This window comes from Mytilus galloprovincialis, chromosome 2 (genome assembly GCF_965363235.1).
Source record: "Mytilus galloprovincialis chromosome 2, xbMytGall1.hap1.1, whole genome shotgun sequence".
Lineage (NCBI taxonomy): Eukaryota > Metazoa > Mollusca > Bivalvia > Mytilida > Mytilidae > Mytilus > Mytilus galloprovincialis.
The window spans coordinates 57,324,346-57,340,289 of NC_134839.1; the positions used below are offsets into that span (position 1 = coordinate 57,324,346).

Genomic DNA, 15,944 nt, shown 5'->3' on the forward strand with positions numbered 1-15,944 from the left:
GGATTTTTTTATGGTCTGCTTTAGCTAGAAAGAGAAAACAAGTTTTCACACGTTCTTTTAATGTTTAAACTAAAACTTGAAATCATTATAAATTTTCTTTGGTTTTTAATATGAATGTAAAAATATCCTTACTTTATAGAGCCTTGAACTGATCTGTATATCTTCTTTTTTAAGACAGATAAGGCCACGGTTTTTTAATTTGTTGGTTTACGGATTTTCCCCATGAAAAAATCGGGTCGGTCGGTCGGGAAAAAAAAGAAAAAAAAAATCTTTCAAGACAGAAAAAAAAATGCAAAATAAATATACATTTCACCATTCTAACAAAATGTTTTTTATGCTATTTTGTCATCATTTCAAATTTTAGTTCGATGAAATATTCTTGCTCAGCTGTCATAAATATCGCATGACATTGTCTAATGATTTGCCGTAAAAAAGGGGGGTGTTCACAGACAAAGACGAAATTAAATCGTCTTTTCACAAACAAGAAAAACAAATTCGCGTAGCTCTTAATCAATTCCAGAAAACTTGGTGAGTAATGATCTTCAAAAACGAAAACTGATAAAGAAAAAAATGTAAAAAACGTCGTACGAAAATAAGTTTCAACACACGTGTCAAAAACGTAATAGACTCGTCCACGGAAAAAAAGAGAATATCGGGTTTATAATCTAGTGTCATGCATTCCCGTTTTTTTATCCAAATGGACGATATTTTTTTTTTATTATCCATGAAACAAGAAAATTCTAAATGACTTGTTGATATTCAGAACTTTTACTTCCAAGGTGCTTCCCACCTGTCCACATTTGGACAAGTCTATTTCTATGAGATTATGCATCTTACAGACTGATGACAAATAAGGGAAACGAACTTATTGTGTAATGGGTTTTAAACACAGATTTCGTTCCGCAAAATTATTTGCGTAAACGACATTTCAAGGTCAGTTATAATTGATTTGTCTATTTTTAGAAACGTAAACTGGAAGTTTTATTTTTTCACAACAGAGAGTGTTATCAATTTTGTTAGTGATTCATGCATTTCATTTCATAAAAAAAGAATCATTTAATTATTTTTCAGGGATAATGTATTTGTTTGGGTCGGCGGGAATAAAAAAGTATGAAAAGTCAATTTTATTTTTATTCTAGGAATCGGCAAAATCGGGTCGGCGGATCCGTAAACCAACAAATTAAAAAATCCTGGCCTAATTCATTTTTGTTCTTTTGGCATTAAAATAGGGAAGATCCTAACAAATATTACCAACATTTTATCAATTTTTACCTAAGTTCTCTTTTTGGGGGGTAAAGGAGGCAAATTATTTTGTTTCAATGGAGGGGGTGGGGCTCTAAAAGAGGGTGGTGGAGGGGGAGGTTTGTAAGAAGGAGGGGGAGGAATGTTACGAGTTGAACCATTGGAACCAGATTTGGTAGGGGATTGGGACAGATTTTGTGATGGTAATGTTTTGGTTGTAGCTTTGACTGGTAATGGAGGTGAATCAAAATTTGAATTTGTTGATGGACTTATGTTACGGGGACAGGATGTTGAACCAGGAGGAGGAGGTCTTCTTGGGGGTCTTGATGGAGTATGAGAGGGCTTAGGAGGAGGTTTTGAAGGCATATTTTTGTTTTTAAACTGAGCATTAAGTGCATTTGTGAGTTCATTGTTTTTGGAAAATTGCCAGCTCTGACTAGATGCTTCCTCTTTCTTTAATTCTTCAACTATGCTTCCCATTGACCTTGATGTCCGCAATTCTGAAGGTTGTGGTGGCAGTGGCCGTCGTGGCAGAGGTGGTGTTCTAGGTGCTAGTGAACGATAATTTGGTTTTTCTGCAGTTTCAGTATTAGAAGTGGAATTAGAATGTCCTCTAACGGATCCTTTAATGACCTAAAAAAATGTTTAAATATAATGTTTAATATTGATAAATATACTAGCTAAAATGACAGGCTCAAGAAATAGACATCACACATGTATAATGAAGATATTTAGCATCTACTGAATATTTTGATATTATTTACAAACCGTATTTTCATAAATTAAACTCATGGTACAGTGCCTTGTCATAAGAAGCATAAGCTCCTCTTTTATTCATTACATAATAACTGCATATCCATTCATTTAAGATTAAATTTAAATCATTTGAGAGTCCAATGTTAAACTTTAATCAAAAGTCATGGTAACTACTTTATGTCATCAAGACACAACAAAAAATAAAGTGACCTGAACTAAATTATCATTGACATCATAATGTATGCTCTAATGTTGATTAGTGTGCAACTTAATATCCTCCTATGGTTTGCTGGTAAAACAAAGCAAAACTATTGTTTGTATGGTAAAAACACACAAACAAACATGCATCAAATAGCTTCATTATGTGACTTGCAGCTGATATTTAACAGCATTAATATAAAGAGAACTGATATTTTTACACTTATCTACCTTAGGAATGTGATGCACTCTAAAATATCTATTAACTCATATAATTCAACAAAAATTTACATAGATTGCTACGAATAATGATTTAACTTTTAGTTAAAATAATTAATTTAGTTAGATAGGAAAACAATACATTCATTAATCTGCAATGTTATTTTTACATATAATGCTATCATATTGTTGTAGTGAAATGTACAAGGGAGGAGAACTCTTGTGCTAAACTAGCTTTCTACTATACTTTCTTTTTTATACTTTCTTTTAGCATTGAATGCTGTTTTTTTCTTTATTTATATAAAATGGCCTTTTCATATAACGTTACATGGTCAATGCTTACTGTCATTTCTTATAAATTTTGAAAATCACAACGTTTTAATCTTATATCTACAAATCTTTCAAATAAATAAAATACATACTATATTATCATCATTTTAAATCAGAAAGTAAATCTTTAAACACAAAATTTAGACAGAAATTGTCTAATGAGATGAAAGCAGTATCATTTCACATGAAATCCATTAAACTTCATTTACATGATTTAGCTGAAATTTGCATAGAGGAGATTTTGATAGTCATGATTGTGAAGCAGATAGCTCATCAAAATAATTTTTAAATTTCAATAATTCTATAAATGTATGTTATGGGATAATAAATTTACTGCTACATTTTTACACCTTTTATGCATATGTAAAATATATACAGTTTCAACTACTTTTTCAAACTTAATACAATATATTGGCAGTTCTTGAATCAGCTTAAAACATTGTCATGAAATAAAAGCAAGCCAAATGTATTAGACACAACACAATAAGCAGTGAGGATACTGCAAGGTTAAACACACAATTCTTAATGTTTATCACTTCTCTCCACTCAAAAAGTATACAACACTCCTTAACTTTAAACTATTGTCAGTTCTATTATATGACAAAAATTTAGGTATATCTTTTTTTTTTGTATAAAATTTTTGTACTTTGTATAACTTTGTATACAATGTTTAAAATATTTTTCAAAATATTTTTCAAAATTTGTATTTTTTTTTTAAAATTGACTTCACTATAACTGTTGCTCTTTACCTATAACAATTCATTCAAAATTCTGACCAAATCGAAACTTGTTTAAACAAACCAAACTGTTGAACTGGTTAAACTGGAAAAATGCAGTTAATACGGTACACTATGATAAAACAAATGTAATTTGGTCAGAACTTGGTCAGAACTTTTTTTGAACTACTATATGTGGAGAGCAGCTCTAAAGCCCCGGTCACAACAGATCGTACGATTTTTTGTCGTGTTAGATCTACAAAATAGTTGTCGTGGCACTGTCGTGCAAAATGTCAAAAAAATAATTCAATGGTCACATCAGCTACGACATGTCCATGATGGTTTCACGATGGGTACAGTACAGAAAAACAGAATTGTAATTGTACTGTCGTGGGTTTGTCGCAAGTGAGTCGTGCGAAAGTCATGCAAAAGTCATGCGACAGTCGTACGACAATAGTCAGTTGTTTGGGGCTATTTTTCAGGTTTTCATGTCATGGGATGCACGTATTACTGTTGTGCCACTGTCGAACAACTGTTGCACGATTGTCGCAAAACAGTCTTGGGTCACTCGCACGTTTGACTCCCAACTACTAGTATATAAAGATGGCCCGATTTATTACATGCCATTTGCCATTTGCTGTCAATATTGTTCAGTGTCATTACAAGTTCGGTCCAAATAAACGACATTTTCGTATTAGTTTATATTATAAATGTTTAGCGAATTTAAACCAGGCTGCCCCCTGAAAGAAAAATTAACAAGTAAACGTGGTTGATGTTGATCAGACGGTGGACCCCATACCACAAGCTGAATCAAATGACGTTTCCGAAACTGCTGGAGATGACCCTCCTAATAATGTCTCTATGTGACAGGGGACAGGGAGGAATCTACGGACATTCCCGCCAAATTGTATTTTTCTAAATAAAACAAAAATATATTGCACGACAAACTTACCACTGTCGTACGACAGACAATGAGATTGTTGTACGACAGTTGTGTGACAGTTGAACGAATGTTTTTATTAAAATGGTTTATTTTGGTACCAAAGACAATGTGTTAACTGCACGACAGTCACACAACTGTGGTAAGACACTCTCACGACAGCCACAAGACAGTCACATGACAAAAAATTGTGGAGCAAAAAAGGTCTATGTTCAATTTTACCACGACACACGACAGCGCCACAATGCTGAAAATATCGTGTGACGGTCGTATGACAATCACAGATGACCCGCGATTTGACCAAATTTCATGTCATAGCACTGCATAGATGTGTCATGGGTTCGTTGTGACCAAGTTTTTACATATAAGTCATAGTAGCGAATAAACTCATCAAAGATACCAGGATTAAATTTTGTATTTACACCAGACGCAACTTTCATATACAATAGATTCATCAGTGACACTCATTTCCCAAAAAGTTAAAAACCACAAATAAACAAGTCAAAACTTGGATTTTGAAACTGAAATTTTTGATAATGAGTTTTAATATTTTACAGAAGTGTTAAACTACATAATTAGGTGTATCAGAAGTGATCACATATCCCAGAATTCTGTGCAGATTATTTGACACACAACAGAAAACATTGGACCTTTTCATTGGTTTCCACAGGAATTTTACCATCTCCATACCTAGCAATAACCTGATAAGGCCAAAATACTATATATCATTTCATACAGTAAAGTAAACTAGAGGCTCTTAAGAGCCTGTGTCGCTCAACTTGGTCTATATGCATATTAAACAAAGAACACAGATGGATTCATGACAAATTGTGTTTTGGTGATGGTGATGTGTTTGTAGATCTTACTTTACTGAACATTCTTGCTACTTACAATTTTCTGTATCTATAATACACTTGGCCCTTTAGTTACAGAGGATAATATTTTGTAAAAATTTAAAAAAGTTTACCAAATTAATGAAAATTGTTAAAAATTTACTATAAAAGGCAACAACTCCTTCAGGGGTCAACTGACCATATTGGTCATGTAGACTTATTTGTAGATCTTACTTTGCTGAACATTATTGCTCTTACATTTTATCTCTATCTATAATAGTATTCAAGATAATAACCCAATGCCAAAGTTTCTTTAAAAATTAACAATTGGGGGGCAGCAACCCAAAATCCCAATTCCAATTCATCTGAAAATTTCAGGGCAGATAGATATTGACTTGATAAACAATTTAACCCCATTGAGATATTTGCTCTAAATGCTTTGGTTTCAGAGTTATAAGCCAAAATCATCATTTTACCCTTATGTTCTATTTTTAGCCATGGCAGCCATCTTGGTTGGTTGGGTGGGTCACCACACACATTTTTTAAACTAGTTACCCTAATTATGATTGTGGCTAAGTTTGGTTAAATTTGGCCCAGAAGTTTCAGAGGAGAAGATTTTTGTACAAGATTACAAACATTTACGAAAAATTGGTAAAAAATGACTATAAAGGGCAATAACTCCTTAAGGGGTCAACTGACCATTTTGGTCAAGTTGATTTATTTGTAGATCTTACTCTGCTGAACATTATTGTTGTTCATAGTTTATCTCTATCTATAATAATATTCAAGATGATAACCAAAAATGGCAAAATTTCCTTAAAATTACCAATTCAGGGGCAGCAACCCAACAACAGGGTGTCTGATTCATCTGAAAATTTCAGGACAGATAGATCTTGACTTGATAAACAATTTAACCCTCATGTCAGAATTGCTCTAAATGCTTTGGTTTCAGAGTTATAAGCCAAATTTTTAAAACTAGATACCCCAATGATGATTGTGGCCAAGTTTGGTCAACTTTAACCCAGTAGTTTCAGAGGAAAAGATTTTGGTAAAGTTAACGACGACGGACGACGACGACAACGGATGCCAAGTGATGAGAAAAGCTCACTTGGCCCTTTGGGCCAGGTGAGCTAAACAAATAATATATTATATGAAATCATACATATGTCATATGAAACAATGATTTTAGTAAATGTTGTTATAAATGATAAAATCTAAAAATAGCAAAAACAAAATCAATGTGCGTCAGTTCTGTAGATGTATGAAAAATGTTTCTTTCAGAAAATATGAACTGTATTTCATTTGTTCATCAAACATTTGATTAAGATTCTTAGTTATTAAAATTGCTGTAATAGCACATTAACTAAATAGAGATATATAGATAAGACAGTTGGTTTTCCCGTTTGAATGGTTTTACACTCTTCATTTTTTGGGCCCTATATAGCTTGCTGTTCGGTGTGAGCCAAGGCTCTGTGTTTAGGACAGTACACGGAACTATAATGGTTTACTTTTATAAATTATTACTTGGATGGAGAGTTGTCTCATTGTCACTCATATCACATTTTCTTATATCTATATGTGTCATAAATAACCAAAATCAAGTTAATTAAGGTTAACTGTCACTTTTGGTTAGAAGATTTGTACAATGTAGATCCTCCACAAGGAAAATTTCTTATATTAAACTTAACTTGTGTAACGTTCTCCAATAAAAACATGTTTCCTTAAAAAAGGGAACAAATACAAGTACCATGGCATAATCAATATCCAATAAGACAGACAACTACATGGTAAAAAAAATGACAACATTAGAGCAAAAAAACTTATTTTTGAAACTAAAACCTAAACATGAAGCTACTCAAATTAAACCCCATTAAATTATGGCTTTTGATAGGGACCCATGGCCAGGAAGGGTCAGCAGCAATGTCTTCACAAGTCATTATACAAATGAAGATAAAGATTGATAGCCCTACAAGCAAAAATATTTGTTGAAATATCAACAACAAAGGAAGCAAACGCTTGGTAATTTATAGTAACTCATTTGCTTACTATGAACTAGTTTATTTACTTTCATCAAAAAGGTGTTTTCAGTCTAAACCAATCCAAGAACCTATTGCCATGTGTGGTACTATGACTGCTATGTGATCAGAACCACAGTAACAACACTTCAACCATAGGTAAAAACTTTTAATAGGTATGGGTTCTGTTCATTGCTGAATGCTGTACAGTAACCTTTAGTTGTTAATTTCTGTCATTTGGTCTCTTCTGGAAAGTTGTTTCATTTGCAATCATACTTTTATATTTGACATGTTTCAACTGATTTATATAGAGGTACACTATAGCTCAAGTGGATGTTTCCATTACCATCTGATATTAGTGGTAGTTTGGGTAACCTTAAAGATATCCCTTTGGTCACCCTTTTAGACAAGACATATCATTTCAGTTTCAATATCATGTGAATTGATTATACAATACCTTGCAAAACAAAAGCTTTTTTTTCAATATTTTTATGTTAAATTTGAATGAATTTGAATAGTGGGCAGGTGAAAAAGGTAAAATCTATCTGAACTGTAGTGTATGTCATTAGACTCTGACCGTGTAAGGGCTGTATAGCCTGCAGTCAAGGCCGTTAAAATCTTCCATTTGCTGTTGTCATTAGATGTGACAAATGTTTCCAGCAGACATATATGATAGATACCGAGTGATGACAACAGCTCAAGTGACATTTTGCCAAGTGAACTATATAATTTCAACTTCAACAGACCTTTGCTTTTGCTACATATTCCTTTCTTCCTAAATTTGCTACCATATCTTTTGGTGGTTGAAATAAACATTCACCTGGTACTTCAAATTCATTAAATGAACTCGGAAGATTTCCCTATAAAAGAAAAAATAAACCTATCTAGTTGTTCATAAAAACTCAGTCACAGGTTTCTGAAAAATTGGAGAAAAAGTACAAAATATTAGCAATTAATTCCATGATTCCATGATGTTATTACAGGTCAACAATAAATACATCAAACAATTGTATATTATTTCAGTGGAGCAATAAAACAAATTATTTTGGATTATGAATTAAGTGCTAATCTGCCCAAGAATCAGGCTGTGGTGAAAACATGACAACAACCAGCTCAAGTTGACATCAATTTTGTTTGCTTTTCCTATTCTTATATTTCAAGACACAATTTGGTTGAAATGTACTAGAAACTACCAATTACCCTGTTATTTTTTATCATTCAAACAAAAGTAATCTAGAGATATCTCAAATTACCAGACATGCAAATACAAAAGTCCTACTATTTCTAACTAAAGATGAGGATAACTTCAAAATAGGATCCGTGTTTTTTTTACCATGTTGTTACATTGGTTTAAATTGATTCTTACAAAGCGGCACTTACTTATATTTGTATAATTTAGACAAGATATAAAACTATGTGATTTTTATAAAAGATTAAAAAAGCTGTATTCTTTAATTAACAAACAGCTGAACAAGTTATAATGTGATAATATAGATCACTGAATCTTTTAGGTAATGCATCAGCAGGTGCAGGAAACTACATGAACTACAGAATACCAAATATTTCAGTCACCTCACTGATGCCAACTTGTATGCTTTTAAAGTGTAATACATGTTTTTTCAATTGTTTAAATGTACTCGTGTTTTCATCAAATGGAGTGAACGTTCAGTGTATGTTTACTAATTTTTTGTTAATATGTACTTTGATTGAGTTAAGCCTTGATTTCAATTGATATTTGTGGTGTGTCCTTTTATGTTGTGATGTTACACTTTTATTTCAGATAAGGGTGAAGGTTGGTGTCAGTTATAACGTATAAACCTGCTGCATTTGTTTGCACCTGTCCTAAGTGAGAAACCTGATGATAAGTTGTTGTCGTTTGTTGATGTGGTTGACAGTGTTCTCATTTCTTAAATAGATTAGATCGTTGGTTTTCCTGTTTGAATGGTTTTACACTAGTCATTTTTGATGGCAATTATAGCTGGCTGTTTGATTTGACCCAAGGCTCTGTTTTAAAGGCTGTATTTTGACCTTTAATGGATTACATTTTTTAATTGTGTCTTGGATGGAGAGTTGTCTCATTGGCACTAATACCACATCTTCTTATACATGTATCTATGTACACAAACTTTTTGGCATGACAAAAATTCTCATTGCTAATATTAGAAGACAATTATGAGAGAACCTTTAAAATAAACCATTTTCTAGAGATATATCCATACCTTATAACCTTCCTGTTTAACTAGTGTCAAGTCCTGTATAGTTTTCACACTGATTCTGCTATGGACTTCTTCTTCTGCTATCTTGCCAGCATCTATTAACATATGTACAGCAGTTCTTATATCTCCTTGCCTGGCAAAACATACTGCTCTGTTAAACTGTATCTACAAGATTTAAAATTGAATATCTAAATAAATAAATTTGGTGTTTTTACGGTCTTCTGATTGGTTAAAATTATTAGTTTTATTTTCAATGTTGTCAATTTTGATGGTGACACGCCCACTCTGACGTTGTGTATTCATACGCCAACATGTGTGTACGTTGTTATTGTTAATATAAATAATACAAAAAGTTCTTTGAGCCTTATTTTTGATAGAAATTTATTTATAATGAATGGCAATAATTTATTTTGACTTTATTGAACCATAAAACTAATTTTTGACTCTCCACATTTTACATAATCCGCTTCGCAGATTATTCAATGTGAAGAGTCAAAAATTAGTTTTATGGTTGAATAAATTGAAAATAGATAATAGCCATTCATTAAATACAGTAGTGTAGAACTTGATCACAAGATTTTTTTTAAAAGAAAGAGGGTGCCAAAGTTAAAGGCATGCAAAGGCTAGAGAGAATTATTTCAATCCAAATTCCACATTTTTTCAGTGACTTATATCTCAAAATCAAGCACACCAACTCTTCATTTTTTTCTGCTTTTTTAGTTCCCTTTTTTATGCCATTTTAATACATTTATAACAGTATTTTAAAAAGCTTTTTATTTTGCAACAAAGTACTGACCATCCTTGACGAGCAAGTACAATGGATTTTTTACTCATTATTTTTTTTTCTATAAGGTTCTGTAGTTTATTATTTATATATTTCAGTGGCGGATCCAGAACTTTTCCTAAGGGGGCCCGCTGACTGACCTAATTGGGGGGCTTCAGTCATGCTTCAATGATTCCCTATATAATCAACCAAATCTTTCCCACGAAAGGGGTATTTTGTTGTATTCAACTTATAAATGGAACAAATATTAGAATAGTAGGTGGATTTTTAAATTACTACAAGAAACCGTAAATTTTTAAGACATGGTCAAATAAATCAGCCCAGATGAGTTTGTGATATATCATACATATTCAAGTATCAGTTTTATTATGAAATATTGGAAATATTTTATAGAAATATGCCAAATTCAAAACAAGGCATGCATATATATAGTTAAGGAGTAAGAAAGGTAAAATAAGTTTTCAGGGTATACTCATAATAGTTTTTTTCTAGGATATTTCCTTTGAATGGCATTTTTACAGTAAATAATATGACATTATACAACAATAGCAAAACATTTTACTTTTAAACAACAAAGTTCTCTAGCACCAATAACAAGTATTTTGAAAGGTAAATATCATTTCCTTGGATTATTTTCTTACTCACCTCAAATTTATATAAAGTGAAATTCAATCCAAGCTGACTATACTTTATAAAAGAAGATCCACGTAAACTTTGTTCTGCTCTATCTAAATCATCAAGTGCCTCACTGTATCTAAAATTACAAAAATATATTTACATGTATCACAGTAAGAATAAAAAGATGTGCCAAGAGAGTATGATAAACCCTCATTATGCAAATTGAAATTGAGGCAAGAATATAATAGGATATCTAGAAGGCATTTAAATCAAAATGTTAGATTAGAAGGCTCTGCAGAAATTCATGTACTGTGGATTCATTTTTATTCGTGGTATACCAATTTTCGTTGGTTTCGTGGGTCACAGCGAACCACGAATTTAAGAATTCAACGAAGAATAATCCCGAGAAATGTGTATGGAGTTGGATGTTTATTTCCGGTTATGTTATGCAGTTCTAGTATAGTGTTGACTAACGATAAACATTGTAACATAACACGTGATTTTTATTGAAAGAAGATACAAGTATTTTGATTAAATCTATAATAAATATATCGAATATCAGTGATAATTTACTTTTTAAAATTGATTAAAACTGTTCATGGAAAATAACTGCAAGTTGTTAATTACCGTGTCATACTTAGTTTGGTTTACCTGTGATTAAAAATCAATAGGATTAAGTACGGGGATATTGCCCGTAGGTAATATTGTTTATGACAGGAACATTTATTTTCACACCTTATACTTATATCACTGTTTATTATATCGTGATTAGGGAAATTAGCTTTCAATCATAAAGTTTTGAATGCCTTATAGAATTCAGACAAGAATTTATAAATTGTAAAACAAACAAATAATTAGTTGTCTCTGCCCATTATTGTAATCGAAGTTATCAATGAATGACCAATTAAGTGAGGATTTTGACAATTCAAAACTTTTTCAATGAATTCCTTCTTTTTTGTTTTGTTTTTTTTATTGATCGAACCAAGGATGTTATATGATCTCCTAAATCAAAAAGAAATCCACGAATTACGTATCTATTTTTTGCTGTTGTAATCAGCGATCCACGAATTTACGTATACCACGAAACGTCTTTTTTTCACTATCCACGAAAATTGATACCCACGAAAATAAATGAATCCACAGTATGCGGATATTCTTTGAAGTATAAATATTTATACTTCAAAGGATTGTCAAATGTCCATAAATAACTCTGGAATGACAAACCTGCAAAATTTTTCAAATTAGAAAGAGAGTTTTCATTCACTTTGTTCACTAATCCCTACAGCAGTGTATCAGTAAGTTTGAAGTGATTTGATCCAAGAATACTGCAGTGGTAGTGTACGACATTTCTAAAATGCTTCTTATTTATCTAAGGGTCAAAGTCCAATAACTCTGGAAGGATATTTTTTTTTAATCAAATGGTTTGTTCTGTCACCAATTCCAACAATAATGTAAAGTTTTCAGTAAATCAATCCAAGCAGCCTCAGGTATTGCTAGAACAGGTGAAAAATTTATTTAAATCATACAATCTAAGTCCTGTTATGCATGGATCAACAAACCAAAAAATATAAAAAGTCTAAAGGTAGTTTCCTATTATAAATTCCAACAATAATGTAAGGTTATGAGGAAATTAATTATGGCATGCTTGGGTTAATGTGCATTATGTGACTAGACCCATGACTTTTATTGAAGGAAGTATGCTGACATCTCAATGCCCTCGAGAGATATTTGTTTCATTGGGTTGCTGTCTAAATGTCTCTATTTATTCCTACAATCATGCAATGATCAAGCAACCATACATAGTACAACTAACAAATTATGGAGACTAAATTGTATTGTTAAACTTTTAAACCTATCCCAAACAATTTGAAAGAATAAATAGTGAGTTCAACTACCATGACTTCTACAACGATATTGTCTTGAAGTGCAGGTAATGTTAATTATATATAAAGAATCATACTTTTTTAATTTAAGGTACTGCACTGCTCTATGATAAAAAGCCACAGCTAAATGAGGATCCTTTTTTATTGCTTCTCCTAGGTGCTGCAAGTAAATAAATTTGATTATAATTCAATTCTAGCATTATGAACATGACAACAAATATAGTATTGTATTGAAATTATTGCGTGCATTTATTATTGCCATTCTGTCATTTAAGTTTAAAATACGCTTTTAATTTTTGCGATTTTGAGAAAAATCCTCTTTAGATCATGTTAAAGATTTCAAAATGCTTATGTTGTACTGTACTTTTACACCTCTGCACCAAGTTAAGGGAGGGGGCCTTTTATAGCTTACTATACAGTATGGGTTCTGCTCATTGTTGAAGGCTGTAGCATGACCAATGCTTATTTACTTTTATACATCATTTGGTCTATGGTCTATGGTAGTGATTTGTCTCATTGGCAGTCATACCACATCTTCATCTTTTTATGTGAATAGACACGCTGTAATCTCTTGCCTTCATAATAAGTTATGACTTTGATGTGGTAAAAAAATTGGTGCTCCAGGTGTTAATAAGACTAAGGTTTGGCTATAAATACAAAAAAAAGTTTTAAAATCATGCCCATTGATTATGAAAATTAGGTTAAATCTGGGGTGAACCCTATCTGACAAAAACATGATTGTCATAACAGTCATGTATGTCTATCTTTTATAACCGTACAGTAAATCTGAGGATTAAATATAGATAACATTTCATAGATAATAATCAATACAATGAGCTCAGTACGAAAATTTACAATGTACAATGTAACACAGATCAATGAATGATGAGGAGCTCCAGGTCCAGGTCAGGTGAACTTTGTCGAACAGATATCGCCATCATGACCATACAGTGATTCTACTGATGAAATAATCAACCTTTTACTTGTATGGCTAACTGACATACATGTATAAATCATAAAAACTTTAATAGCATTATCCTGTACATGCTGTACATTGTATCATATCAAGGGAGCAAACATTTTTATCCCAGTCAGAAATATTTTTTTCACCCAAAGCGTGACAATTATATTTTAGTTTTTCAATGCTATCAATCAAATAAATTTTTTTTCTACAAAATTTAAACACTAAAACATGTATAAGGTATGGGGGAGAATTTGGTTTCTGAATTAACTATTTGTTTTTTCATCTGCTTGACCACAATGTTTATTTTCATCAAATTTTGAATCAGAATATTTTTTTTACACCATAACCCTCCATTCATGATTGAACAGTTCCCAAATGAATATCATCTGAAAATGTTCACATCTTTGTCATTTGGTCTTTTATCATGACGAAATAAATAAAGATTTTTATTTTAGGTAAAAAACAAGCAAATAGGAAATCAGAGACTGAAATTATCACACATTTTTATCAAATGGATTTGTTCCTGGTTACAATAAATACCTATTTTTCGAAAACAAACATTTTAATTATTTTGCCTAGCTTTTCGCTGCAAAAATGGCAACCCCTGGCCCTCATGGTCCTGCCACCTTTTGTTTTGTTTTTGTACTACATTTTGTATATAGCATTTTGTTCTGAGGGATGGAAAGCAAAGTACTCCAATAAATAAAATAAACACTTAGTTAAACACTAATCATTCCTAATAGAGTACTGATCAGTTTAATTGTTGCACTGTATAACTTCAGTCCAAATTTATGTACAGGATATACTAATTCATACAATGAACAATGTACTTATCATTCCTATTGTTTTATTTAATTGTCGAACTACTTCAGAGGAAAGACTTACAGGATATATTCATACAATGAACAATGTGTGTGTACATGCATATTGATCAATTGTTTATGGTGTCCTTTCTTAATTAACAACTTATAAACATGGACATTGGTTAACATGATGATTTTAAAAGTTACCGAATGTCTCATGATTTGAGTAATTTGTGTGTACCTATCCAAAGAATGATCAAGAATTCATACCACAATACAATCATTCTCTCTGCTAAGTCCTTTCAATACACAGGCGATATTGAACTGGATACGAGCACTCGGCTCAAGTATGTTGTTAAAACTAAGTAGGGAGTCCTTGTATCGGTCCTCTTGGAAAGCAACAACGCCTTCGTTCCAACAACGAACTGTCTCCAAAAATGCCATGTTGATCTGTCAACTTCAAAAACTTGTCTTTCATCTAGATATCGTCGAAACAATAGTTATTATTGAATTGTAATGCATTTTAGGAAATATCCGGCTAGAGTTTGATACCTAGTAGGAAGTCCTGTTACATTGGATGTTCCGAGTAAATCTGTTCGGAATCTTTTCCCGCGTTTTTTTTTACGTTTATAAACAAAGAAAAGCAATCGTGAACCCTAAAACGATATTAACTTATTTACTGAAATTTGTTACATTACAGATTTACCAATAACAAATAAGCAAATCTATGTTTGAAAGGTTTTCGTGACTACCACAAATTTATGAAGAATTTGGACTAAAACTAACGTTGGTAAAATGTTTTAAAAAACACTTCAAGTTGGCTGAATTGGAATAGTGCAGACTATCGGACAAAAAAAAAAAGATGCACGATTGGTAACGCTATATAAAATTTAAATATAACACGAAAAGGTTGCAATACATAAAACAATAAATTAATTCCACGAAAGATACACAAAAGACATTCAAATTCAAACATTTCAAAATTCCATCCTGTAAAACACAGTACAAAAAAAAAATTTTTTTCTGAGAACAACCAGTCGTGATAACCATGATAATCGACTGGAACAAACTAGCCAATACCACCATTAAATGCACATTAAGAGTTTTTCTTTACATAGCAAGTTACAAATAGACTAATACATTATTAATTGAAGGTCCTGACACGGCAAAATATATATGTATTAAATGTACTCAGTCACGTACTGTCAAAGATAAGGCTCATTTCGGAATGCCAAAAAAAAAGAAATTATAGTTTGTCAAGTCAGTATATATAATACTGATTCTAATAATGTTGTAAGTTAACACAAAGTTATTAGGCTGCAATAAAGAGTAAAATATAATAACTCAATATGATATTATAAATAAAAATATGGAGATTTGGTATGGGTGCCCGGCAATAAGAAAACTAACCACCAAAGCCGGTTCAA

General features: G+C 31.8%; 1 protein-coding gene across 2 annotated transcripts; it reads right to left on the reverse strand.

Annotated features, from left to right (window-relative positions):
• Positions 1–1,202: 1,202 nt before the first annotated feature.
• Positions 1,203–15,083, reverse strand: LOC143063930 (NADPH oxidase activator 1-like). Of its 2 annotated transcripts, XM_076236379.1 has the most exons (7): positions 14,788–15,083; positions 12,828–12,910; positions 10,895–11,003; positions 9,469–9,630; positions 7,996–8,109; positions 5,052–5,102; positions 1,203–1,875 (listed from the first exon to the last, which is right to left on the reverse strand). In XM_076236379.1, exons 1-7 carry the CDS (start codon positions 14,959–14,961, stop codon positions 1,273–1,275), a joined length of 1,296 nt encoding a protein of 431 aa, XP_076092494.1. In that variant the 5' UTR covers positions 14,962–15,083; the 3' UTR covers positions 1,203–1,272. The 2 variants fall into 2 exon arrangements, with proteins under 2 accessions (XP_076092494.1, XP_076092495.1); XM_076236380.1 differs by lacking the exon at positions 5,052–5,102.
• Positions 15,084–15,944: the final 861 nt, after the last annotated feature.